This window comes from Bombus huntii, chromosome 10 (genome assembly GCF_024542735.1).
Source record: "Bombus huntii isolate Logan2020A chromosome 10, iyBomHunt1.1, whole genome shotgun sequence".
Taxonomy (NCBI): Eukaryota; Metazoa; Arthropoda; class Insecta; order Hymenoptera; family Apidae; genus Bombus; species Bombus huntii.
The window spans coordinates 10,658,868-10,684,686 of record NC_066247.1 but is presented as its reverse complement, the minus strand read 5'-3'; the positions used below and the strand labels follow the sequence as shown (position 1 = coordinate 10,684,686).

At 39.1% G+C, this 25,819-nt stretch overlaps 1 protein-coding gene, 1 long non-coding RNA gene and 1 pseudogene across 3 annotated transcripts; 2 read left to right on the top strand and 1 right to left on the bottom strand.

The window, feature by feature from the left end:
• Positions 1-8,518: 8,518 nt before the first annotated feature.
• LOC126870313 (glutathione S-transferase-like) lies at positions 8,519-10,003 on the bottom strand (annotated as a pseudogene).
• Positions 10,004-12,512: 2,509 nt separating this feature from the next.
• Positions 12,513-13,944, top strand: LOC126870325 (uncharacterized). Of its 2 annotated transcripts, none has more exons than XR_007691297.1 (3): positions 12,513-13,135; positions 13,218-13,422; positions 13,540-13,944. It is a non-coding gene; the product is annotated as an uncharacterized LOC126870325 (long non-coding RNA). The 2 variants fall into 2 exon arrangements; XR_007691296.1 differs by having other exon boundaries at positions 13,518-13,944.
• A 9,863-nt stretch (positions 13,945-23,807) lies between these two features.
• Positions 23,808-25,590, top strand: LOC126870306 (uncharacterized). The gene is made up of 2 exons (XM_050627884.1): positions 23,808-24,713; positions 25,471-25,590. The coding sequence occupies exons 1-2, from the start codon at positions 23,836-23,838 to the stop codon at positions 25,532-25,534; spliced, it is 942 nt and encodes a 313-aa protein (XP_050483841.1). The 5' UTR covers positions 23,808-23,835; the 3' UTR covers positions 25,535-25,590.
• Positions 25,591-25,819: the final 229 nt, after the last annotated feature.

Sequence of the window (25,819 nt, the reverse complement as noted above, 5' to 3'; positions counted from 1 at the left end):
GTCCTTAACGGAAGAACAGAAAGAAGGGCAGGCGGTACACAGACCGCAATCATGATCATTTTCATGTAGACTGTCAGACTGCCGTACATCTTCGTTAGTCGTCAAAAGTCGCAATGAGAAGCGTAAAAGAAGTGCACTAGCCAGAAGTATCTGCGACAGAAATCAGAATACACTCGTTTTCGCATGGTTGGATCAATTTCGCGTGGGACTAACCTGATTGAACCTAACGCGGGATAATTGTGTTAGGGAAGTGATACATTTACACTGTATATGGGAGTGTGTGTGTAAGGGCCAGAGGGCGTCAAGGTCTTAGTGGAGACAAAAGACTGTTGCCAGATGTTAGAAGAATCTAGGATAGTCGGTTGGCGACAAGCGTGCGTGCAAGACGTTCTTCAGAGTGTGATATAGATGTATAACTGTTGCGTGGGAAATATAGTCAATTATTTGTATTCCCAAATCCTCGAATTTCCTTAACATGGTAGCAGAGCGTGGTTACTAGTTTTGCAAGATATTTAGTGCGTGGTTACGATCTTGCGAGTGAGTTTTCAGTAAAGAAAAAAAAACTTTCAGAGGAACAAAATATACTTCGAGCACGTAGGAACGCTTGAGTAAGAAAAGAAGAAAAAGAAGAATCAATTAAAATGGAGAGATCGGAAATCATGATACCTATATTCGATGGTGAGGATTATGGAATGTGGAAGCAAAGAATCACGATGTTTCTCAAATATAAGGAATGCGAGGTTGTTACAACTAGAATGAAGAACGAAAGAGACGATGAAGACTGGGACAAAAAGGATTTGAAGGCGATAAATATAATTTATAGTGCAATATCGAACAGACAATTGGAGTATGTTAGGGAAGGAAAAACGGCGTATGATATAATAAAAAGGTTCGATGAAATGTACTTGAAAGAGTCGACGGCACTGCAGATCGTATGCAGAAGGAGATTGGAAAACATAAGACTGGAGAACTACAGTGATTCAGCATCATTCTTTAACGATTTCGAAAAATTAATAAATGAATTAAAAAGTGCGGGCGCACAAGTAAGTGAGAGGGAAAAGCTGAATTACATGCTGAATACGTTACCCGAAAAATACAGCTACATAGCGGACATAATAGACGCATTGAAAGAAGAGAATCAAACGGTAGCGTATGTGAAAAATAAAATAGAAATAGCAGAGAAGAAAAATAAATCCAATCGAGGAGAAAGGCAAACCAACGCCTTTTCTGCAAAAAAGGAAGGATGCTTCAGATGTGGAAGATTAGGACACTTTGCGAGAGAGTGTCAAAATGGCGTCCAAGCGGGAAGCAGTAACGGCTATTGGCATGGACCAACACGTGGTCGAAACAGAGGAAGAGAGAACAAAGGCAATACGAGCAGAGGACGTGGAAACTTTCATCGTCAATCAAGAACCGGCACGGGCGAGCATGGAAACTCAAGAGCAGGCATATGGACAGCAACGGCGCACGCAGCAAACAGCAGTGAGACGAATGAAATAAGTAAGAACGAAATAGTGTGGCTATTAGATAGCGGTTGTACCGATCACATAATTAATAATATAAATTATTTCGATAAATCTATCGACCTAAAAGAACCGGTAAATATATATTTAGGCGATAATAGACCGATAAAAGCGACAAAAGTTGGGAATGTTATAAGTTATTTTGAAGCATTCGGAAAACAAAATGAAATAAATATGAGGAAAGTATTTTACGCGAAAGAAATGTCCGCAAATTTGATTAGTTTAGGTAAACTAACAGACAATAAGAATACGGTTATTTCCAAAGGAAATATTGCGAAAGTAATAGATGAGGATAATAAACTTACAGCTGTAGCGTTCAAAGAGAATGGGACATATAGAATAAAAAGTATATTGAAAGGGAAGAAGCACTTAGTAAACAGCGCCGAACGTAGTGGTATGAGTAAAAAGGAAAGATGGCATAGGATGCTAGGACACGTAAATTTTAAATATTTAGAGATTTTGGGTAAAGAGCAGCTAGTGACTGGCATACCGAATGAATTTGAAAAGGAACTTTTGAAATGTAGGGTGTGTATAGAAAGCAAAATGCATAACTTACCTTTCAAAAATAATCGAACTAAGGCTAGGGAAATAATGGAAATTATTCATACGGACGTATGTGGTCCCTTTAAGACTACCGGATTCAATGGAGAAAAATATTTCATTTCATTTATCGATGATTATAGTAAAATAGCTAGGATCTATTGTATAAAATCAAAAGATGAGGTCTTTGATTCTTTCGTACAGTTCGTAAATGAAGCCGAAAATTTAACGGGCAAGAGGTTAAAAATATTAAGATGCGATAATGGTAAAGAATATTTAAATAATCGAATTTATAAATTTGCTAGGGATAAAGGTATAAGAATAAATAATTGCCCAACATACGTACATGAATTAAACGGGACAGCGGAAAGGTATAATAGAACAGTGATGGACATGGCGCGTTGCTTGTTAGCGGAAGCGAAAGTACATAAAAGGTACTGGCCGGAAATAGTTTGTACAGCGGAATAACACCAGCTCAGATAAATGACCCTCTAACTTACCTTTGTCCTCGTCGACGTCAGTGATTTTAAAGCTAGTTATAAAGTGCACTTCTCAGCCAGCGTCCACGGCAGTCAATATTATTTAACGGGTCTTAACGCGATGTAAAAAGGGAAAAAGGAAGAAAGAAGGAACAGGGAAGCAAAGAGGAAAAACGAATTTTTCATTTTCTCGAAACTGGATCAAGTTTCAGGCTGCTCGCCAAAGAGTCTGTAGCTAACGAGACAAGATTAGACAAACCACGCTTTAAAATCCCCACAGAACTATAATAATCCTCGAAATCAATACGATTCGTCGATCCATCGCCTGATTAAAAAATGAGATAGGATGAAGCTCACTAGTCGGCCTTTGAACTTTCAATAGTGATTCTCTGTAAATGCTTGAAATTGACGCTTGGATTCTTTCCAGATTAACTAGCTTTGCCCCTCCCTCCCTTTATCTATTTTCTTAGATCGACTTAGACTGCCACAACATATTATCTTTCTTCTTTTCTTTTCTTTTCTTTTCTTTTCTTTTCTTTTGATCTTTTAAAGCCCTAAATCGCTGGCTATTTTGTATACTATATATTTTGTACACTCAATTACTCTGTAAGTCATAAGTACATATGTTTTACAACGTTATTTGTCATATTTCAGTTAAACCCCAGAAAAGCCAGAAATATATTTGCAGCGTGTTTTAACGCGTCCCTGGCAAAGATCTCAAAAACGAGTTGCGACACAATTTAAAGCGACAAATAGCACCGCGTATCTCGTTGTGGTAACACACGGTTCGCCAGCTTTTTAAAAGCGCTCTCCGTTTGCTTTTTCCTCTCTTCCCTGTCTCTTCGTTTTTTCTTAACGAGCAAAACCATTTTCGCGAGGACGAGAGTACGGAAATGACGTACTGGCAATTTTGTTTTGTGATAATACAAGCAGCTCGGTTTCAGTGAATTAAACTTGGGCCCAAGCTTCTACTTATCCCTACCTTCCTTTCCTTTATTTTCCCTTCTATATCGGTTTTGCGGTTTTCCACATTTCCATCACAATAAACCATGTTTTTTCTCGATTTTACATGTTAGCCAATGATTCACGGCAAAAGCGTCGACTGTAAAAATATTTGTAGTTGCAATAGCAACAAGTATGTTTTCTCAAATAGAAAATATTGGGAGCGTACTAGTGACGAGGGCCTCAGGCTTGATAACGAATCCGTGACCAACGGGAGGACAGGTTCCCTTGCTCTAACTCACACGTGCACCACTCCCTGCTCGTAAGGCACTCGACTTCCTTCACCGATCAGCTCTCTAGCAAGACTGCTCGTCATCCCAACGACGCCACCGAAACAAGACTCCGGTCGAGTGTTTCAGTACACACGATCCTCCGATCGACGTACGATTGCTATCGGTTTGGACTTGCGATTGTTTCGTTATGGCTATATTAGGCTCTAGGTTGCAAGGTTAGGGTGTTGTCCTGAAGTTCCAGAAGGGCCCCGGCGTCCTTTCGTCTCCGACTCGGCCATCCTGACACTTACACGTCCTCGTGTGTGGCCTGCTGGCTTAGTCTACCCGTCGGGACTTCCACCACGCAGGCATCGACCCGGCGCTCGTCCTCGGGGCAATGTTTTTCTTCTCGCCGCGATGGACAGCGAGACGCGATGTGTCCCGGCATGTGGCAGTGAAAGCACAACGCTTTTGGTGGTGCAGCCGGTCGGCTTTCCTCCGGGCGTCGGGGGTCCTTCTTCGGTTCCCACTTCGCTCTCTTGCGGCATTCGAATGTCGGATGTCCGTAAATACCGCAGTGGCCACACCTGGTCCAGGGGGCGGGTGACCTGCCTCGTTTGTTTCCGGAGCTCGCTAATGACCTCCACGGCGGGGGCGTTGGCCACTCCGTGTATAGGAAGGGCTTCATTTCTCTTTGGAATTGTTTCACCGACGTGATGTCACTCGTGAGCGCTAGTCGTTTAAAACGTTCATCGCGCGAGCCCAGCAGATGGAGGGCGGTGGCGGCGAGTACCTCTTCCCTGGTTGAATTTCGCCACTTCGACCCCAGGAGGGTGATGATACGATTTCCGTACGCTCCTGGTGTTTCGCCGTCCCGCGGTAGTTCCTCGGCTACCTTGATTAGCGACGCGGCTGCTACTTCTTGGCCACCGAAGTGCGCGGCGAATTGTTCCTTAAAATCTGGCCAGGTGAGCTCGTCGTCGTTCATTATCTGCGTAAGCCAATACGCTGCCGGACCCTCTAGGGCACGGTTTAGGGCAGAATACAGTGCGCTGTTTTTCAGGGGGTGGTCCCTCATGAGCAGGCCGACGGCTGTGCACCAGGCGGCTGGATCTGCGTCCGCGGCTTCGGGGTTGAAGCGCGGTAGCGATACTCAGGTTCTTCTTCTTCTTCTTCCTCTTCTTCCTCCCTAGCGACCGCTTTAGTGCGCGCACGATACGTGTGTTCGGATGCCACTTCTGATGTCGAGTCTGAATCCGAATCCGAGCTGGAGTCACATTCCGAGTCCGAGCTCGAGGCGCCCTCCCGGGCAGGGCTCGCGGGAGATTGCGATTCCGTGTTGGAGTTCTCCATCGTCCGGTCGCGGGTGGGGTACCTTTATTGTCGATAGTGACACTAGTGACGAGGGCCTCAGGCTTGATAACGAATCCGCGGCCAACGGGAGGACTATCATATAAAAAGCAACAGGATACACGAAATAATATAATTCTGACTAGGACAACATAAACGCAAGAAGTGTTGATATTGAAAAAAATATTTAATTTTGTATATAAATATTTTCATATTTAAAAAAGTTTCCGGAAGCAGGAAGATTTACAAACAAATAATATCATAAACCGAATGTTTCATGATCCTTTTCTAATTAGAGTGTGTGACAGCATGTGAGAACGTTTCTTAAAAATATGACTTATTGCAATTACTTAATCGCAATTATAAACGATTAAGACTGTTACGTCGCGTAACACTCTACCTAGCCGATGCCACACACCGCAGGCAATATGGCAACCAGATGTCTTCGTATACTCGCAGCGTATCCTCCATAGTTTCAAGGACCTTCCATAAATTTCATAGATTTCCTAGAAAAGGTCCTTCAAACAAAACAAACATCTGGTTCGGACGAATTTCTAAAGACTATTGTCTACCACGGCGAAAAAGGGAAAGTTAGTTTTTGTCACGTACGCTGCAACTTTCCTCCCAGTAACCACTTTCTCTCGAGGGCGGTTAAGACCCTTCGTCTAACCAATTAAAAACGAAGCCTATTCCCTCACTCTCCTAAATAACATCGGCACCAACAAATCCGATGGTCCTGTGCGCTAGACACTCCCATCCTTAGCTTTCCTCCGACACAGCATCGTCACTCGACTTCACTTCTTCTACATCGTTGGAAAAGTCAACTACTAAGTATACCGCTAATGCCCATCGGGCAGTCTAAGCATAACGCGAGAGTCGGTCTCGGTATTGTCGAGCCTACATTTCCTCTCCTAAATATCTTATAGTGCTACGTCCACTAATACACTAAATCTAATTATAAGAGCCCTGCTCTAACGTACATATGTATCTTATCTTCGTGCGATAAGTGATTATCTATCTATCTATGCTCATCAGTGTAATCTAAGTGTTGGAAATATATAAGTTATAATTCTGTGAATCACAGTGTTATACAAGCTCAATCACCCCTTATTATCTCAACGGAAATCAGGGGATCGATCAATTCGTGGTGTCGATTGTTATAATCGTAACGGGGATTTACGACCCCCGTTGACGTCTTTCCTCGCGATTACGTCTCCCGGCGATTGGCCGAAAAAACAAAGACCTTCTCACAACGAGGCAATCTATCCAAAGTATAAAACTCGTTATACTTGATGAGAAAACAAATCTCTACTTAGGTTTCATTTCGTTTCATCGCGTTCATAAAAAGTGAATTTGTATGAACACATCGTGCAATTTAGTAATTAGGACCGTTGATCTCGCTGCAACATAGATGGATAGAAAAAAGCCATTTAAAATGATACAACGTCGGGAAGACAATTATGAAAATTATAAATGGAACACAAGATAAAATTGTTTAAGATTAATTCTTCTTTTTTTTTTTTAATCGCGAGTGTTTGCAAACGAAGTTTCAATCTGTTTACAATGATAGCAATGAGAGGAGAATGTCTATGAAAGTTATAAATGCGATATTGAATAACATTTCTGCGAGTGGGTTTGTTTTTCGTTACAAATGTTTTTTAAACGAATCTGCAATCTGTTGGAAACAACGGAACAGTAACGGGACGACTGATAGGGAAATAAAAAAGATCGCGTTTTATTTGAACAGACAAATCTTTGAAGTCTATTCGAAAGTCTATTTGAAATGGTACGAGCTCGAAAAGAACGGTGAATACTATAGAAGAAGGATTAATTAAAATTCTTATTAATCTGTACGCTTTGTATATTAAATACCTTGATCGATGCCATGATAACAAATTATTATACAAAACAGTGAAGTATCCACGTCTGACATTAATATTGAGTATTACCATTACTGTAATTTAATTTTTAACCGATCCTGAAAATTCCTTAGAACGTAAAAAGTATAAAATGTTACTGTGCATTTCAAGATTAAATGCACTGTAATTTAGAAACAGTTATGAAGCGGAAACAAATAATTTATTCAGAATAAGAATTCTACGTAATCATGTTAAAAAAAAAAAACGTACTTATAACGCGTTTAAACTCCAAATATGTAAAGACAATAAGGGAAAAAAATTAAACGAAGAATCGTATTTTTTGTAAATTCACACAAGATTTTATCCAAAAAAAAATTAAGATTTTTTGAAGAACGTACAAGAACAATAAAAAAGGGATGTTAAATACAAAAAATAGATTAAAATTTAGATTATGAAATATAAAAAAAATGATATTGCATAATTTACAATTATTTTCGATAGCTTACGTCAGTATGTTGGAGTGTAAACTATAAAATATTCAAAAACTGATACCATTTAGACATAATTTAGAAAAACAATAAATTGCGGAAACCGATAGTTAAAACTCGATACGATCGATACTCCAAAACTCTAATCCTAATAATTACTCAGCAATAATAACCGATAATTCATGTTGATTAATGTTTGAACTCCGTTTTTTTTCTGTATGTGTATACAAATTTTGTACAGTTTGATAAAGCGAAATTAAATTATCATCTTTTTGTACTACTTCAAACATTGAGATTTGTCATCTTCAAGGTCGATCACACATAGTTTCAGATTGCGGAGTTGCAAGGGTAATTAATTTTGCAATCGGTTTTCCTTTGATATAGATGTGAATACAAATAGTCATTGATTGACAATATACCGAAGCAATTCTAGTTTAATTTGAAGTCATCGATCCTTTGATATTTTTGGAAGAATAGTAAAAGTACAGAGAAAACAAGAAAAAATGGCGTTAACTAAAAGATAACTCCAATGTATCTCATAAATATTATCTATATATCATTTGTAAGATGTAAGTGACCAAGATATCGAATTATACAAAAATTGTATGTAATGATTAATACTTGAACGTTACTTACATTTATGTACATGAAAATTTGATCTTTTATTAACTAAGTTATTGATCGACGAAATGACTTCCTACATAATTCTCCGCCTGAACTGAAATGCATATCTTTTTTTACGCAAGCCTTATGTGTAGCTAGCAACGAGCAAACAGATTAATTACTTTACACACGGTCGTATCTTGTTTGCTGTAGGCGAGTTCTCTCGTGTAATCAACGAAGTACTCAACTTTAAAGCGATAACAGAAGAACATTATTGTATCGATAAAATTCATGCTTTTTTCAAAGAAATATGTAACTCGTATTTTTTTTAAAGCAACCCTCATAATGTATTGAATAAAATAATCATACATTTTTTTTTGTTCAACATTTGTAAAATACGATATTATCAAGATCACCAAGGAGGTAATCTTCAATTCTTAATGAATATAATAAAAAACACAATTAATGATTGTTTGATGGTTTTATTATTATCTCTATAATACAAAAGCACAACATCGTGTCAACAGTTTATATAGTTCGTATGTTTCTGTAGGAATACACAAATAATAGTTCTCTATCACAACGTAATCTAAAGGGAAAACCCTAACTAAATGACAAAAATATCGGTAATAACTGGAACTAATGAATGTTAAAAGCAATCAGTATATTCCGTACAAACTTCCATCAACACGATTCGTTCTTCATTCTCTCAACACACTAAGACCGTAATCTTTAAACGCTTATAAAACCATAAGCAATCGTGAAGTTTAGAATTCGCTAACTGGGCGTCTCTCAATCCAGTTTTTGATCTTGGGCAGAAGGAGGACCTTTTTCTCCAGCAGCTTCAGATTCTCGTAATTCTCGATCAGATCAGACTTGTACATAAAGTTCAAATAATCGAGCAGAGCAACGAATGTTAAATCAGCCCAAGAGAGAGTACCATCGTAGAAGTAGCCGTCATTTTCCTTCACTTGCTGGTCCAAACGTTCTAAAATGAACAGCAGCGTCTCTTCAGCAGCATTGCGTTTTGCAGCTTTGACCTTCTCGTCCTCCTCATAGTGGAAGGCGGCAATTTCTGAAAATTTGTTTTCAGTTAAATACTATTCGCTAATGTTATACTAATTTGAATACAGTGTTGTGCGAAATTTAAATGATACTGAAGATAGAATTACAATCCTTTTTAATCCTTTGTCTTGTATTGTTGACATACGTGTATCGTTCGATTAAATCAAATATTAAATCGGATTTCAACTAATAAATACCTGAACAGATATGTACTATCTGTTATCAAGATTCTCATAAGATTTATGCAAAACAGCACTGGATACTCACTATGACGAATATCATGAATAGTATCAACAGTGGCATCAATATGAAGATCTGCCCAGTCAGTCTTTCCAGCTAAGTCATATTGTTTGGCTAAGTAACGGCAAATAGCTGTAGACTGAGCAACCTTCCTTCTATCAGCTACGAGCATAGGAAGCTGGCCATAAGGAGTCACTAAAAACATACAACTAATAGAATCAAAGATTCTATCGAACAAACAGATTATGATGCTTCTTAAATATCTAGCTTCCTGTTATCTGTTTTGGAAAGATATAATTTAATTTATTGATAATTTATCAGCAAACAAAGGGCATTGTCTCCTTAACAATACCTATTGTTCTCCCACATATCTTATAGAGCAATGGAGAGTAAACAATAATCTCTGTTATACTCTGCATAATTGTGTTCTACTTTATTTAGCTACTTTAGTTAAATTAGGAAAGATGAGATTTAAGAAACAGAATTTCTTTAAATTTTAAGCTTACAGGGCTTTATTTCTGGCCAGACGTCCTTTTTGATACGTTCATCTTCAAATGGAATACTAGCATAGCTGAAGAAGAACGGATTGGTTCTGCCAATGCCGTAACTGGGAAGTAAGTCAATTTATAGAGCGGCATCTTCCTGGAAGTATAATATATACAAAGTAAAAACAAAGAATCATTGATGACAAGAATTATATTATTACAAATTATGAAGTATAAGACAATTTAAGTAAAAAGCATCAACTACTAACTACTCGCATAGCTATTTGTATCTTTATATTTTAATATAGCTTAGATATAAAAAGAATATTATTTTTGGATGTAATAATGTATAAACTTGCGCCAAATATTATAACAAAATATTGCACTTTCTATTTAAGTAGGATAGACATATTACCGGCATTTATTTTTTTTTCTATAGCAATGAAATTGTTTATAAAAAAGTTTATAAGAAAACTATCAATTAATGCAAACAACGCATTTCAAAATATTAATTACATTCGCACGATTCGTTATCTCTAGTATTAATTTAACCATATGGTTCTATACACCCAAGACCCTCTAACAGTAATTTAGTACCATTACTAGTCGTATGTACAATGTATGTTTGTATACAACTTTCGTAACTACAAAACATTCAGCATGATTATATATTCTTCCAAACTTAAGAAACATTTTCTAATTGCATACTTAAATTTATCGATCAATTATAAACATATGATAACATTTATTTCTTTCAACTACTAATTTTCAAATCCTCTGCTGTTCCGTTAATTGAACGACGCGCCGACTTTTCGTACAAGTATCTTGTATCTTATCTGTATTATTTAGTTATCAATAAAGAAGAAACATTTTCTAATTGTATACTTAAATTTATCGATCAATTATGAACATGTAATAACATTTATTTCTTTCAACTACTAATTTTTAAATCATCTGCTGTTCGGTTAATTGAAGGATGTCGGCTTTCTGTAGAAGTATTTCATATTTATTATTTAATTATGAATAAGGAAAAAACATACAAAATATAGTTTTTAAACGGTTTATTATTTATAAAGAGAAACTTTGACTCAGGATATATATACTATATATATATACTATTTACTTACAATTTTTTTTTTAAGACTTCAAAGTCGAAACAAGCACAGGAAATTTCCAAGCCGGTTAACAGAAACTTGAATGAGACAAAAATAACCTTTAGATCAATATATGTTCTTCTTCCCCCCTGTTGCTTCCACGTAACTCTTATCCTATTGGTGGAGCTGTGCTGATATGTGAAATTATGACTACATAAAAACATCCGGAAAGACTCATTGAATGATTTTATAGTTTAAGGTTAATAAATTTCCATAAATTAAAGTTGAAAATTTATGAGAACATGTTTTCTGTAACAAAACTTAGTAAAAACAAACTAGTAAGGTTTATAGATTCTTTAATGATTATGTATGTATTCATAAACTAGTTCGATAAACATCGTTCGATAAAACGTCGAACAACACACAACATTGAAGCGCGAAATTTCAAATTCAAGGAAAGATAAATAACAAATATTGCGAACAAATGATATTAAATTTACAATAATCTCATGTAAGAAAAAATAAAATTGATAAAAGTAGTACAGAAGATAGAAAAATCTATAAAACTGGTGGCTGGGAAATAGAAAATATATAAATTTATGTTATTAGAGTTTAGTACTTCTGTCGATCAATGTGTTACGACCGTTCGCGGAGAGACGCAGTCGCAGTAGCGAGAGGCGTAAATTCTCGCTACGATTCGGTGAATCAACGCCGCGAAGTAGTCGTTCCCCTGTTTCGGTTAAGATAAGAGGTGGTTAAATGAATATGACACAGTATAGTAAGTTATATTTCACCGTTTATTCCAACAACTTATAACGAAGGCAGTTACGCTGGTGCGTATGTACGAGATGAATAAGTGACTGATCTGTGGGTGTGTCCTACCCGGTGGAAGGATATTGACCGTTCGAAAGAAGATAATTTTAGAAACTTCAACCTTTGGAGGTGTTTGTTAATTAAAAATGACAAAACTGGTATTATGTAAAAAAGAGTAATGTGTATCCTGAATCAATGTCGAATGGAAATTAGACAGTTCTATAAAAATAATCCTTCTCACGATCCCACAACTTCATAGCTTAATTAAATACAATTCTTCGGCGATATAATTACAAATACATTTACAGGAATTGTGTAATATGATAAATATCTCGTTAAAGAAATTGAAATCGTAAACTCTAGATTCTAGTATTCTTTCACTTTCATGTTTCCTATGAGCCCTTCAATCGCTAAATATTTTGCAATGAAACACGTATTATTAAACAACATAATCATACTAAATTAATTTAATGTGACTATTTATTATTATTATATAATAACACAGTGATGAAAGAAATAAACTGGTCAAGTAATCTAAGGAAGGATAATACGTATCTATGTCAGTGACAGTGAGAAAAATTCAGATATCTGTACTTAAGTGATTACACTTATAAGTATCATTATATATTATATAAATATGATATTTCGAATGGTATCATTTATCACTCATTAAACAAGAGTGTCATATCCAGAGAAATGATTTTACATATCTTAATCTTTGCTTTGATTACGATAGTAATAATTTCTATCAAACTTGATGAGAAAGATACACGAATAATTATCTAAAAGCTGAAAATCTTGGCAAATTCATTTGTACATAAACTAACAGGAGTGAATTTTAAAGATACACTCTGCTCTCAACAATTAAAGCTGTCTTGTCGCAACAAAGTTTCAATAATTTTTTATGGGCAACATGGCCCAGTTTGCACAAAGACTAAAAATTTTAACATTAAATTTGGATAAACTATCTTACGATAGAAGGAATGATATATCCTTCATTTTCGCCAATAATCTGGTCGAATTTAGTCAAGTAAAATGGTATTGTTTCGTTCAAAAGTTGATTCTTCCTCGCTTCCTTCTTTTCAGGATCCTCCTCCATGCGATAGTAGCAGATAGCTGAAACGTATATGAAACCAACCGTTACATTCATTTGTGTTTTTCCCCCCAAACGAAGAGAAAATAAGTTGTGAAAGAAGGAGTAGCCTCTCATAGTTCCTACAATTTCTTCATTCTCTTTGCTTTCTTCAATATTGCCTCAACAAGTTCCTGTGGTTCACGATACTTGAAATATATACAATGTTATCAGCGTGGAAATTGTCTTGGAAACTTGGAAAATCTTTCAAGAGGAACAACATTGCTAACTGAGATTCGAGAAAGGAAATGTAAGTAAATCCTTGCTTCTACGTAGAGCTTTTTTATTTACTTCTGACGAGTAAAGTACTGTTATTAAAATTTGATTAAAAGTACCAAGAATGTCGAGATATAAACAACCATTTGTGGAAAGGTCAGGAGAAGCAGAATTATCGAATAAACGTTATATAACTCTTAGTGATTAAGTAAGAGAAGAGAAACGAGAAAAAAGTCTTTTATCTAGGTCTTAATAAAGTATACTATATTTATCTCCATATCAAGAATAACAACAAGATATAAACAGTCTTCTAGAAATTGAGTAAATATTACATAATTACATCTTGAGCAATATTTTGCATCTTAGCTTTTGCTTAATCATTATGATAATCTTAAATATCTGTAAATTCTTCACAGACTCTTTGCATCTTCTATACAGGTATCTCATGATCATGTGATAACACACAGGAAGAAAAATAGAGGAAAAAACAGCGTAAAAAAAAGTTGCGTAGGAGTATCGTCGCACTACATCATTCGACAATTGATGCACGTCATGGCGATCGTCACGGTTTAAAGCAGGCCATCAAAAACACGTTTGTTATCGTACGGAAAAATCTGCGACGTTCCAGCTGTTCAGGTGCATCGAATTGTGAATCATCGGCGGTACGAAGCAAGGCGAGGGGCGTAAATAGAGAAAGAAGAGAAGAGAAGGATTCGCATAAATGATAAAATATAATCGTTCGTTCCTCGTCGATGGCGGATGGATGGCTTTAATCGTGGATGATATCGATACGATTATATTTTATACATTTGAAACAAATATAAAAGACGAGCAAAAACCAGAGATACGATCGTTATGATATTATTCAATCGGTAGCCTATTTACCTCGTTTTTTGTTCACCTTCTCTGTCTAGTAATAATTTTTCGATTCGACTGGCGTGACGTTACGTTGGCGGTGTAAAAACACGATTTTAAACACCTGCGGATAGTTGCATGAGTTTCGAGCGATTCCATTCCCTTCGATTTATATTTATGCGATCAACGCGCGGATCGTTAACGCATTATGCAGACAGCAGATGTTACGTAATCACACATATCGTAATTGGAAATTAGTAACGTTATCGCGTACCAGGATCTTCCTGTCTTTGATCATCGAGTAACACTTCGTTGTCCTCGCTCCTTCCGCGGATAACCAGCGTTTATCATATAGAGACAGGGATTTGCAAAGAATAAAAGTTGTAGAACGTTGAAAGGCGTTGAGAGAAACGTGATGTTATCCCGTTATTCGTTAACGCAACGCAGTTAAAAAAAATCCCGTAGGAAGATTACGATAATAGATAACCTGAGTCGAGTGTTTGTCGGGGGATCTAAAAGATTCTTTCGAGTTGAGCGTCTGAGATTGCAGAGAAGAAAATTTGGAAGCCATCGAATTCGTGATGTCGATAGAAATCTTCAGTTGGAATCGTTGTATCATAACGTAGTCTGCTTATTGTCGATAAGACTTTACTAAACTAAAAGTGACTACTAAAAGTTTCTATCCTCTAAATTCTATCTACGATTCTATAATCTAAAAACTGACTTTTGCAAACAAACTATAACATTCGCTTAACGGAAAGACATACGTATCTTGTTTGTACTCGTCTTTTCACAATGAATTCTTGAACGTCTGTCTCTGTGATGAGACAAATGCAAAGTCATCTCATCAGTTACTCACCTTGCTTCAAATCTCCAAGAGTATCGACGAGCTCGTTGCATATCATCGCATCCCATTCGTCCTTTCCCATTAGATCGTACTTCCTCGCCAAGTATCGCGCCACAGCGTTACTCTGCGCTACCGGTTTCCCGTCTATCTCCAGCACAGGCAGCTTTTTATAAGGCATTGCTAAGAACAAACATGGCTCATATGAACACTGTGTAGAGGGAAACGATCGATAGGAAATCACAACACAGCTTCCGAGGCCGTTGCGTTCTTGTGAACAGATGAATCGAAATCATTTCGGTTTTAATCAACATGACCTAGTAAAGAAATACAGAAATGTCTTCTTTCTCCTTTTTTTCTTTTCTTACGATTACGATGGACAGGGTATCGCGTGTTTTTGACTGTTGGGAAGAACCTAAAGTTTTTAAAATCAAGGATAAAAGATAATACCAGACACGGAAAAAATATTAGAAAATGTACACGGTTCTTGTAATGAAAATTGAAATGCAAGGAATATAAATCGAATGTCTCCTGCGAACGTAATTTTGTGTTTTACACCGACAGGATTGATTTACAGACTTACGTTGATTTTTTGTTTCTCTATCTGCAAGCGACATTTAAGATTATATCGAAGACTATGCTGCGTAAAACTTTTATTATACTATTTACGATAGAAATGTCGCAACGGAAGATCGAATTTTATGTCTGCTTTGTTCTTTCGACTTTTTAGCTATGTTCTTGTTCATTTCCGAACTGATTTCAATTTTTTATCCTTTTTTTCCGACAAGTCCTAAAAAGTTTTTAAATTAACGAGAAACGTAGAAGTATTTTTGTATTCCTATTTTAAGTCACCTATTTACGGTTTTCTCAAAATATTCGAAATGCTTCGATTCATTGAAAACAATAAAGATTGCAACACAAAAATTCGAGAATCGTAAGTGAATTAAGTTGGTATTCGATAAACACGATATTACGGAAGCAAAACTTAATGAAAAGTTCGACTTTGTTCCGTATGAAATTTTACTTTAAGTAAGTTTAGCCTGCACGTGAAACGAAAATTTTATATACAGAAAAGTTTGAGTAAATGGCAGATATCTGAGAGTTGAACGATGAAAGTAAAAATCGATTCTTCACGCTTACAATCCTTGTATTCAGGCCAGAGTTCTTCGGGGATCCTCTCGTCGGTATACTCGATGCCAGTATATGCAAATATGTACCGTATATGTTCGGCACGACCACGGGCATTGAAGCAGATTAGTTTGTAGGTATGTTCGTCGCTCATTTTCCTTGCTCTGTCAACTTATCGAGAAAAATGTTACAATTAACTCGTGTAATTAACAGACTGTGTGCGTGTTTGTGTGTAGAGAGAACAATTTATTTATAGATGGAATAATTCGTATAATACGCAAAATAAATCATTTAGAAGGCTGGAATATATGTTTTTGAAACAACTAATTATGTCGAAAAATATTTCAAACGAGATATAATTATGAAAAAAATAATAATTAAATGTATGTAAATGTATGTAATAATAGTTAAATGTATGTAAATGTAATAATTAAATGTAATTAGTTGTGAAAAAAATAATAATAAAAAATAAATAAATGTAAAAAAAGAATTAAATGTAATTAGTTTCTTTTTACGCACGCGATATTATTGGCGATATATGAAGGTCAACTTTATTTTTTTAAATAGATATATTTATACATATATTTATAGATATAAATACATATATTATATAGATATAATAGTATATATAATATATATAATAATATATATGTCGAGTCTGAATCTCCGAGTCCGAGCTCGAGGCGCCCTCCCGGGGAGGGCTCGCGGGAGGTAGCGGTTCTGCGTTGAAGTTCTCCATCGTCCGGTCGCGCGTGGGGTACCTTTATTGTCGATAGTTACACTAGTGACGAGGGCCTCAGGCTTGATAACGAATCCGTGACCAACGGGAGGACAGGTTCCCTTGCTCTTGTCACGTCGATTAGGGGTAATTTCACGTTCCGCACGCAAGGTGAGAAATTCGTACTTAAATTTTGATTGTTACTAGAAGATTTATTGAACACTGACAGAGTAACGATACAGATTGGTCAAACAGCACAGAAAAGAATGTCTCGCAACGACTCGAGAGGTACTTTTTTTTATCAAGGACCTGGCTCCTGTGGAGGGGTTATCGCTGTATGCCGGTCACATAGGGTTTCTATTACTGCTTAGCCATCATTTTGCTGGCCAAGGTATGTGAGACATAACTATCCTTTTGTTGCGTTCTCACGACCACCGTGACATTCCCCCCTCCTTAGCTTCGCTTTGCTCCGCTAAAGCGTAAGGCTCTGGTGGGTCTTCTAAGTTGAATGATCCCCTCATCTTCGTCTTCGGTGATATTTTGGAAGATGACCGTCCTTGGTACTGTTGATGTTTGATCGATCCTGTTTACGCGAGCGGTAGGGCAGTGTATTTTGATACGTACATTTTTAGGAAATGATCGGCGTAGACATTCGAAAAGTTTACATTTGTACATTACATATATTGTTCCTAGTCCTAGGGCTATGATTCCTAATATTTGTAGTGTGGATATGCCATATTCCTTCAATGAATTTATGCGTCGCTCAAATTGCAGGGTACTGATTTGTGTTTGTAATGTGTCGAGGTTGGCTTTATATTGGTTAAAATTGTGTGTTACTTTTGGAGCTGTTTCTAATATTTTCTCTAATATTGGAACATCTGTTTCTTCGAAGCTGTATATGCTATTCTTAAATTTGGTTTCGTAAGAGATATTTTTATGTGATCCTCCTATTTTCATAATATTATGATCGTATGTGATTATGCACCCGGTTTTACTGCTAATTAAGCTTGGTTGTCTAATTTCTAGGATTTTATGTGTCTTACATAACACGTCGATTTGTACATTTTTCGCAGGAATAATAATATAATGGTTTTCCGTCTGCAAAGGTACGAACGTCAATTCTTCCAGCTTGAAGACAGCAGTCGGGCAAGTTTTGACCGTCTGTCGATTAGTAATTAATTCTGATCTGCATTCAGATGAATTGATTCTATTGTGACTCGGTTGAGTTCTTTTACAAATGTGGATGATTGCCGTTCGTTTACAATATTTGTTTAAGTAGTGACTATCGACAAAGGTGTATTGTTCTGAGTCGGTTAGTATCAAATCAGTTTCTATTACAGGCGCAATGAATACAGAGTTTTGTTTGGAAGGTATCGGGTAAATTTTAGTTATTTTCCATTCATTGTTTTCCAAAAGCGGCACAGTTATTGTATATATAAGTTTGTTGTCTCTTATCCATACCTTTAGTTTGCTTAGATCTAGAATTAGTTGAAAGTTTTGAACTGAAGGTTCGATATGGTTAGTCATAAAGTTTTGTCTCGTTATTTGGTCAAGTGTTTTTAAGAATTGTTCAGGTTCTATAACTTGTGGGTTTATGATTCCTTGTTTCCCTAACATAACAGTGTTAAAAATTTCGTCGATGTTTATATGGAGTTCTGATATGGTAGATTCGGTTTGAATTAATAGGGAGACTAATATTTCGTTTTTTTCATTGTGGTTTTCAATCTTGTGTATATCGTTGGCTAAGTTTTCAAGTTGATTTGTTTTGGTATTGTCTAGCACGCGTTTGATGAGTGCGGTTTGGTTACTAAGAATTGTTTTTATTTTATTGTTGGAATCAAATAATGTATCGATGTTCTTGTTAATGAGTTCTAAATCGTTTTCGTCGAGAGTTCCGAATAAAGTTTTGGATACTGAGCCTATGACATTGAGCAATCCGTGTTTGCTTTTATAACGCAATAATAATTTGAGTTGCCGAGTCAGATTTTGAAGATTTCTGTACTTAAATTTTAGGCTACTTATTTCTGGTGTGTAAGCGCAAGGTGGTTTACATTGACGGTCTATTAAATCTATTACGCGTTGTAATCTATTAACTTGGTCAATTGGATCGTTAAGGCCTACTATAAGGGTGATATCTATTTGTTCGTTGTACAGATAGCAATTGTCAATGTGTTCCAGGAATATGTTGGCGTAATTCAATGGTTTTACTTCTAGATCGCTTCTAATGTACTCGAGTGTTATGATGATCCATATTATGGTCTTCTTCCTGAAAGATAGGGTTTTAGCCTGTTACCGTGGATTCTTTGCGTGTGACCGTTGGAATATTCGATAAGATAGGTGGGTGGATTGGATGAGAGGATTTCTGCAGGTCCTAGCCATTCGTGGTCTAGCTTGTTAGTCTTGTGATCGTTATGTACCCATACTTTATCTTTTACTCGGAATATCGTCTGTGTTTTAATAATTTTCCGCATTTGATCCCTCTGGTATCGCCTTTTGTTAGATTCAGTAACTCGTCTTGCTTTAGCTATATAGGCGTTGTGTCGATTTTTCCAGAGGTTAAACAATTGTTCTCTGGTTAGGCTAGGAGTGGTTGATATTGAGGATGGCATGTTAGCTTGTCGTCCAAATGTTAATTCGAATGGGGTATGTCCGGTCGTCTCGTGTACTGAAGTATTATATCCCATGCATATTAATTTTAAGTTTTCATCCCAGTCGTTCTGTCGGTCGGTCGTACAAGTTCGAATAAGGTCCTTTACTACGGCATGCGTTCGTTCAAGGGATCCGTTAGATTGTGGATGGAAAGAAGTGGTTTTTATGTGTCGGATTTTGAAAGCTCTTTAAAATGTGTCCATCAATTTACATACGAAATTTCGTCCCATGTCCGTCAGAATACTTTTTGGTGCGGAAAATATGTACACATAGTGATCCAAAAGTTCGTTAATGATTGAGTTGGCTGTTTGGTCTTTTAAGGGTATGAGGATGAGATATTTGGTTAATTGATCTTGGATAGACAGGATAAACTGATTGCCCCGTTTGGTTTTGGTGAGAGGTCCGAATATGTCCATTGCGATTTTGTCATTAGGATTAAGGGGTGTGTCAGTTATCATAGGTTGTTCCTTGGCCCTGATACGATTTAGCTTTTCTCGTTGGCAGGTTTCGCAGTTTTGTATGAATTCTGTAACGTCTTGTTCTAGGTTTGTCCAGTGATGGTGCTCTTGTATTCATTTCACGGTGCGGTGTATACCTAAGTGTCCTACTAATTCGTTATGATTTTCGCGTAGTATCGTTTGTTTTTGTTCGTTATCGTAGTCTACTGGCGGATCTTGTCCAAATATTAATTTAATTTGAGGGAATCTAGTTGTTAGAAACCTTAGCATGAGTTGAATATTTACCTTTTTTAACGTGCTGAAGCTATTGTCGTTTATTCCTATTTGTAAGCGTCCGGTTCGGTGTTTAATAAAGTGTTTGGTTAATTGACGCAACCAATGCCGTTCGTTAAAGTCTCCCAGTTCGGTCTTTGTAATTTGTTTAAAGTGTGGTCTGTTAGGCTTTTGAGTTATCGGAGCTGGGGTGATATTGATTTTCCAGTCTATATACTCGTCATAATAGTCCGGGTTTTCTACATTGGGTTGGATTTCTTCATTAGTGATAGGATACAATCGGGATAGAGCATCTGCAGCTGTATTTTCTTTTCCTTTTTTGTATTCGATTTCATAATCGTACTCCTCGAGTCTCAAACGCCATCGCATGAGTCTCGATGAGGGGTCTTTAACATTCTTTAGCCATTTCAAGGCTTGATGATCACTTTGAATTTTAAATTTTCTACCAAGTAGGTATTGTCTTAGTCTTTTGATTGACCATACTATTGCTAATAACTCTTTCTCGGTTGTGGAGTAATTCTTTTCAGGAGGGTTCAAAGTTCGGGATATATAACAGCATGGATGTCCGTCTTGGGAGAGTATCGCTCCTAACCCTTCGTTACTTGCGTCTGTTGTTAATGTGAATGTTTTGTCAAAGTCTGGATATTGTAGTACAGGGGCTTCGCAGAGTTTTTGTTTTAGTGTGTCAAATGCAAGTTGTTGTCTATCGGTCCAATAGAATGGAGTGTCCTTTTTTGTGAGATCTGTCAATGGTTTTGCGATTTTAGAAAAATTACGTATAAATTTTCTATAGTATCCAACGAGTCCTAAGAATGATTTTATGTGGGTCGCGGTCTTTGGTGTTTTAAAGTCTTTCACGGCTTGAATCTTTTTGGGATTAGGTTTTACTCCTTCCTTTGTTACTACGTGTCCTAAGTATTCTAATTCCGGTTTCAAAAATTCGCATTTGTCCGGTTGTATTTTTAATCCTAAATTTTGTAGTCTGTTTAGTATAATGGCTAGATTTCGGTTATGTTCTTGGATGGTGCTCCCGAATATTATAATGTCATCCAGGTATACGAAACAGTTATTTCCTATTAACCCCCGTAGCGCGGTATCCATCATACGTTGAAACGTCGCCGGTGCGTTTTTAAGGCCGAAGGGCATGCGATTATAGTGGAAGTGACCTTGTGGGGTTGAGAATGCACTATATTTTTTGGAATTTTGCTCCATAGGTATCTGGTGAAATCCTGACGAGAGGTCTAGGGCCGAGAAAAATTTAGCTTTGCCTAAGTGCTCGAGTATTTCGTCCGAATTTGGTAAAGGATACGCGTCTTGGTCTGTTTGCTCGTTTAATTTTCTAAAATCTATAACGATTCTCCATTTTTGTTTGCCTGATGCATCTAATTTTTTTGGAACTACCCAAATTGGTGCGTTATATGGACTGTCCGATGGTTCTATGATTTGTTTGTCTAACATGTCGTTGATTTGAGTCTCAATTTCCTTTTTATGATATTCGGGCGGTCTATAAGATTTGATGTTTATAGGTTTGTCTGTCTTGAGTGTGATTGTATGTTCTGTCAGGTTGGTACATGGTAATGAATCTGTTTCCATATTAAAAACGTCTAAGTAATTGATGAGGATTTTCTCAAGGGGTTCTCGAAGTTCTGGATCAATATGTTTGGTACGTATTATTTGTGCGAATTTATTAATTTGGCTTAGTTTATCGGGTTTCTCTATTTCGTTTGTAATGTGACAAATTTGCTTACCAGTGTTGATGAAACATACTGTTGTGGGCTTTCCTTCGATGTATTGGGCTGAGATTAGAGTTTCGCCTGGTCTTATCTTGCTATCGGTTTCCTGGAATGGTAATATAATTTCGTCTAAGGTTAGTTTATTGTTAGTGACGCTGTATTGATACTTTGTAAGGAATGGGAGTCCGATTATTCCATCTTCGATTAGGGGAAAGTTGTTAGGGACTACGTAGAATTGATGATTTTTCTTGAGCATGGTTGTTACACCGGGCGACTCTCTGCCTGGCCCAGGTCACACACCGCGGGCCAGACGGACACCAGATGTCCGCTCTTCCGTACGGCGTACCCTCAATAGCCTTAAGCATCCGTCATAAACCCGAGTCACTTGCCTGCTAAGGTCCTTCAAACAAACATCTGTTTCCGAGGAATTTCTCGAGACTATTGTCTACCACGGCTTAACTAAGGAAAGTTGGTTTTTCGCACGTACGCTGCAACTGTCCTCCCACTAACCACTTTCTCTCGAGGGCGGTTGAGACCCTTCGTTTAACCAATTAAAAACGAAGCCTATTCCCTCACTCTCCTAAATAACATCGGTACCAACAAATCCTACGGTCCCGTGCGCTAGACACACCCATCCTTAGCTTTCCTCCGACACATCATCGTCTCCCAAGACGGTACTGATTTTACATCCTTCGAACGGTCAACATCCTTCGAGCGGGTAGACACACCCGCAGATCAGTCACTCATTCATCTCGTACATACGCACCAGTGTAACTGCTTTCGTTATAAGTTGTGGAATAAACGGTGAAATATAACTTACTATACTGTGTCATATTCATTCAACCACCTCTGTTATCTTAACCGAAACAGGGGAACGACTACTTCGCGGCGTCGATTCACCGAATCGTAGCGAGAATTTACGCCTCTCGCTGACGCGTTTTCCTCGCGACCGCGTCTCTCCGCGAACGGTCGTAACATTTGGTCCTTCGAGCCGGATCATCAGTGGCAGTGGATAGTTTTGTCACCCATCCGGTCGAAACATTCGATCTTTCGAGCCGGATTCAGTGACAAGTGAAAAGTGTGGACACGTAACCGGTCGAATCATTCAATCCTCAAAGCCGCATCACGCGTCAAGTGAAAAGCGCATACCAGTGACACCCACTATCACAGTGCCACGTGAATCCAACATAACCAGCAGCGGAAGCGTCCCCCCCCCCCCCCCCCCCCCCCCCCCCCCAGCGAGGTCAGTAACGTCAAGGATCGTCACCCTTGAAGAGGTATAATTCGGTGGTTAAAACGCAACCACGCAACCTCCTGCCGCAACTGGACAATCTTCAACAGAAGTAAGTTATAACCATTCCACTCTCACTTATCTAACAAACAATGGCAACCGGAAACGCAGAGAAAATCACCTCCTTGCATCGGGAGCGAAGCAATCTAAGCGACCAATTCCAGGCCGTATCGAAATCACTCGACGAATACGAACAGTCTGGTCAGCACTACAAGGCCACCTTAATAACTTATCGAAAACAAGTCGACGACATTTGGAAACGGTTTAACATTGTCAACGACCAATTACTTGAGCTCGACGACTTCGCACCTGTGGACTTACTCGATGTCTATGTGGATCTGGTAGTACGATTGAGCATTCTCATCGAACTTAATTCTTCCTCAACGGATGCCTCCAAGAGAGTAGCGAATCCAAAACCTCCGGAATGCAGCAACAAAGCTCCTAGCAGGTTCCAGAGACCACCGATCCCATCGCACGATACGCGAAGCTCATCGCATCACACTCGCAACGTGTCGCCTACACGCGACTTGACAACAATCACGCTAGCATCGTCGCTACATGAACAATCTGATTCAACGCTGCCAAACGCCTTAAATCAGAAAACGCTTCCCATGCGGACCTCATCGCGTGACACTCACAACGTGTCACCCACCCGAGACCCAACGACAACCTCGCTCACATCATCAGCATCGCAACAATCTGATTCCACGCCATCAGACGCCTTGAATCAGACAGCCGCTCAAGAGTCTTTGGATCAACAGACGGATGAGACCTTACCAGCCGACATGCCGTCTCCTACTACATTATCGCCGAAATGGAGCACACCGACGAATGGGCTGAAACAAAACACCATACTCGTCGATGTCAGTGCAGCCTACAAGGTGGACCACTTGCTCTCAACGCAACAACCCTTAGGCCTGGCCATCCATTTTCCCTGGCAGCTACGGCACCTACGGACGGCAACGACTCATACGGAGCCGAGCATCTTGGACCGAGATGCAAAATCTTCCCACTCCAGATCCAAACCTAACCAAACGGAAGGTAAGATGTCTCTAATTCTGTCTTTCGCAGAAAACTGGACCACGCCGGTCCAACCACCAATCATCATCAAGAAGGCGCGATACGAATGGGTCAGCGGGGGGAGCCCTGTCCCCCAATCCACCGAAGACCTCCTTCACGTCTTCATTGTGCAACCACACACGGATTTCACGTGCCTTTGTGAAATCGGCGAGCTGTACAACGACACCTCCTGGGACGAGGTGTCTCACGATACTTCATGGGCCGAGCTGTTTCACGACACTTCCTGGTTCGCGAACCGCAATAGAAAATCGCCAGGCAATGCAGATGACCACGGCGATCCAGAACGCAAGGAAGACAACATATCCTCAACGCACCGGACTTTCGACCGTATCTTCGAAGTCACCCTGGCGACAACGGCCTCATCCAGACTACCACAAGTCATACGGCAACGAGCATCTTGGAACGACGTGCCACACAGCTCGTCCTACCAACGAGCCAACCCGATCAAGCAGAATAAGGACAATCAGCAATCAACAAGGAGTCGGGCGGCTGCTCCAATTAACTCCACCTTTAATGAAATTTTGATCGGTACCCTCTCAACGGGGGGAGGATGTTACGCCAGGCGACTCTCTGCCTGGCCCAGGTTCCCGCAGGGAGGATTCGCTTTTGCGAGTCTATGGGGGCTGGCAAACCCACGGTCCCGCAGCCAGGGAGGACCGTCGGGACAAGCGTCCCGCTTACGTGAGTCCTCTATGTACACCGCAAGGAAGGTTGCTGTGGTGTAAGACAAAGATCTTCCCCACGGAGCCTTGGGTAGTAGCGCACCCACGATCCTGAAGCCAAGGGTGAGACCGTCGGGAGAGCCGCCGAGGTACGTTTCCCCAACTCCCGCTTACGTGAGTCTCATCTGGGTCTGACTGCACGGTGTGCAGGTAAACCGTGCAGCAGAGACGTGGCGGTACATCCACACGCGCGGTCCCACCGTTGGCATATGAACGGTACCACGGGCGGTCGAGTGTTAGCCCTGAGGGCGTAGCGAACCCTCGGCTCGACCAATTATGGGTATGGACTCGTGGTGGCAGTGGTTGTGGCCAAGTGCTGGCAAGAGGGCTGGTTTAAGGGGGACAAAGTCCTCCGAGTGGCCTTCGGCGGGTGAGCAGCGTCCCACCTGCTCCGGATACCGTCCCGGCAGACGGAAGGGCTTGGAAAGGGCCCCGTTCGACCTGAGACGAGAGTGCCTCCTGCGGGCGATTATTTGAGGTAACCGGTACTGTGTACCGAGTGCGCTGGTTGGGCGTATCCCAACTCCGATGGCTTCTAGGGTTGCCCGGGTGCTGTATACGATACTAAATCTCAGGAAAGTATCCGACACCAAGAACCAAACTACATGCCTGGCCCAGGTCACACACCGCGGGCCAGACGGACACCAGATGTCCGCTCTTCCGTACGGCGTACCCTCAATAGCCTTAAGCATCCGTCATAAACCCGAGTCACTTGCCTGCTAAGGTCCTTCAAACAAACATCTGTTTCCGAGGAATTTCTCGAGACTATTGTCTACCACGGCTTAACTAAGGAAAGTTGGTTTTTCGCACGTACGCTGCAACTGTCCTCCCACTAACCACTTTCTCTCGAGGGCGGTTAAGACCCTTCGTTTAACCAATTAGAAACGAAGCCTATTCCCTCACTCTCCTAAATAACATCGGCACCAACAAATCCGATGGTCCCGTGCGCTAGACACACCCATCCTTA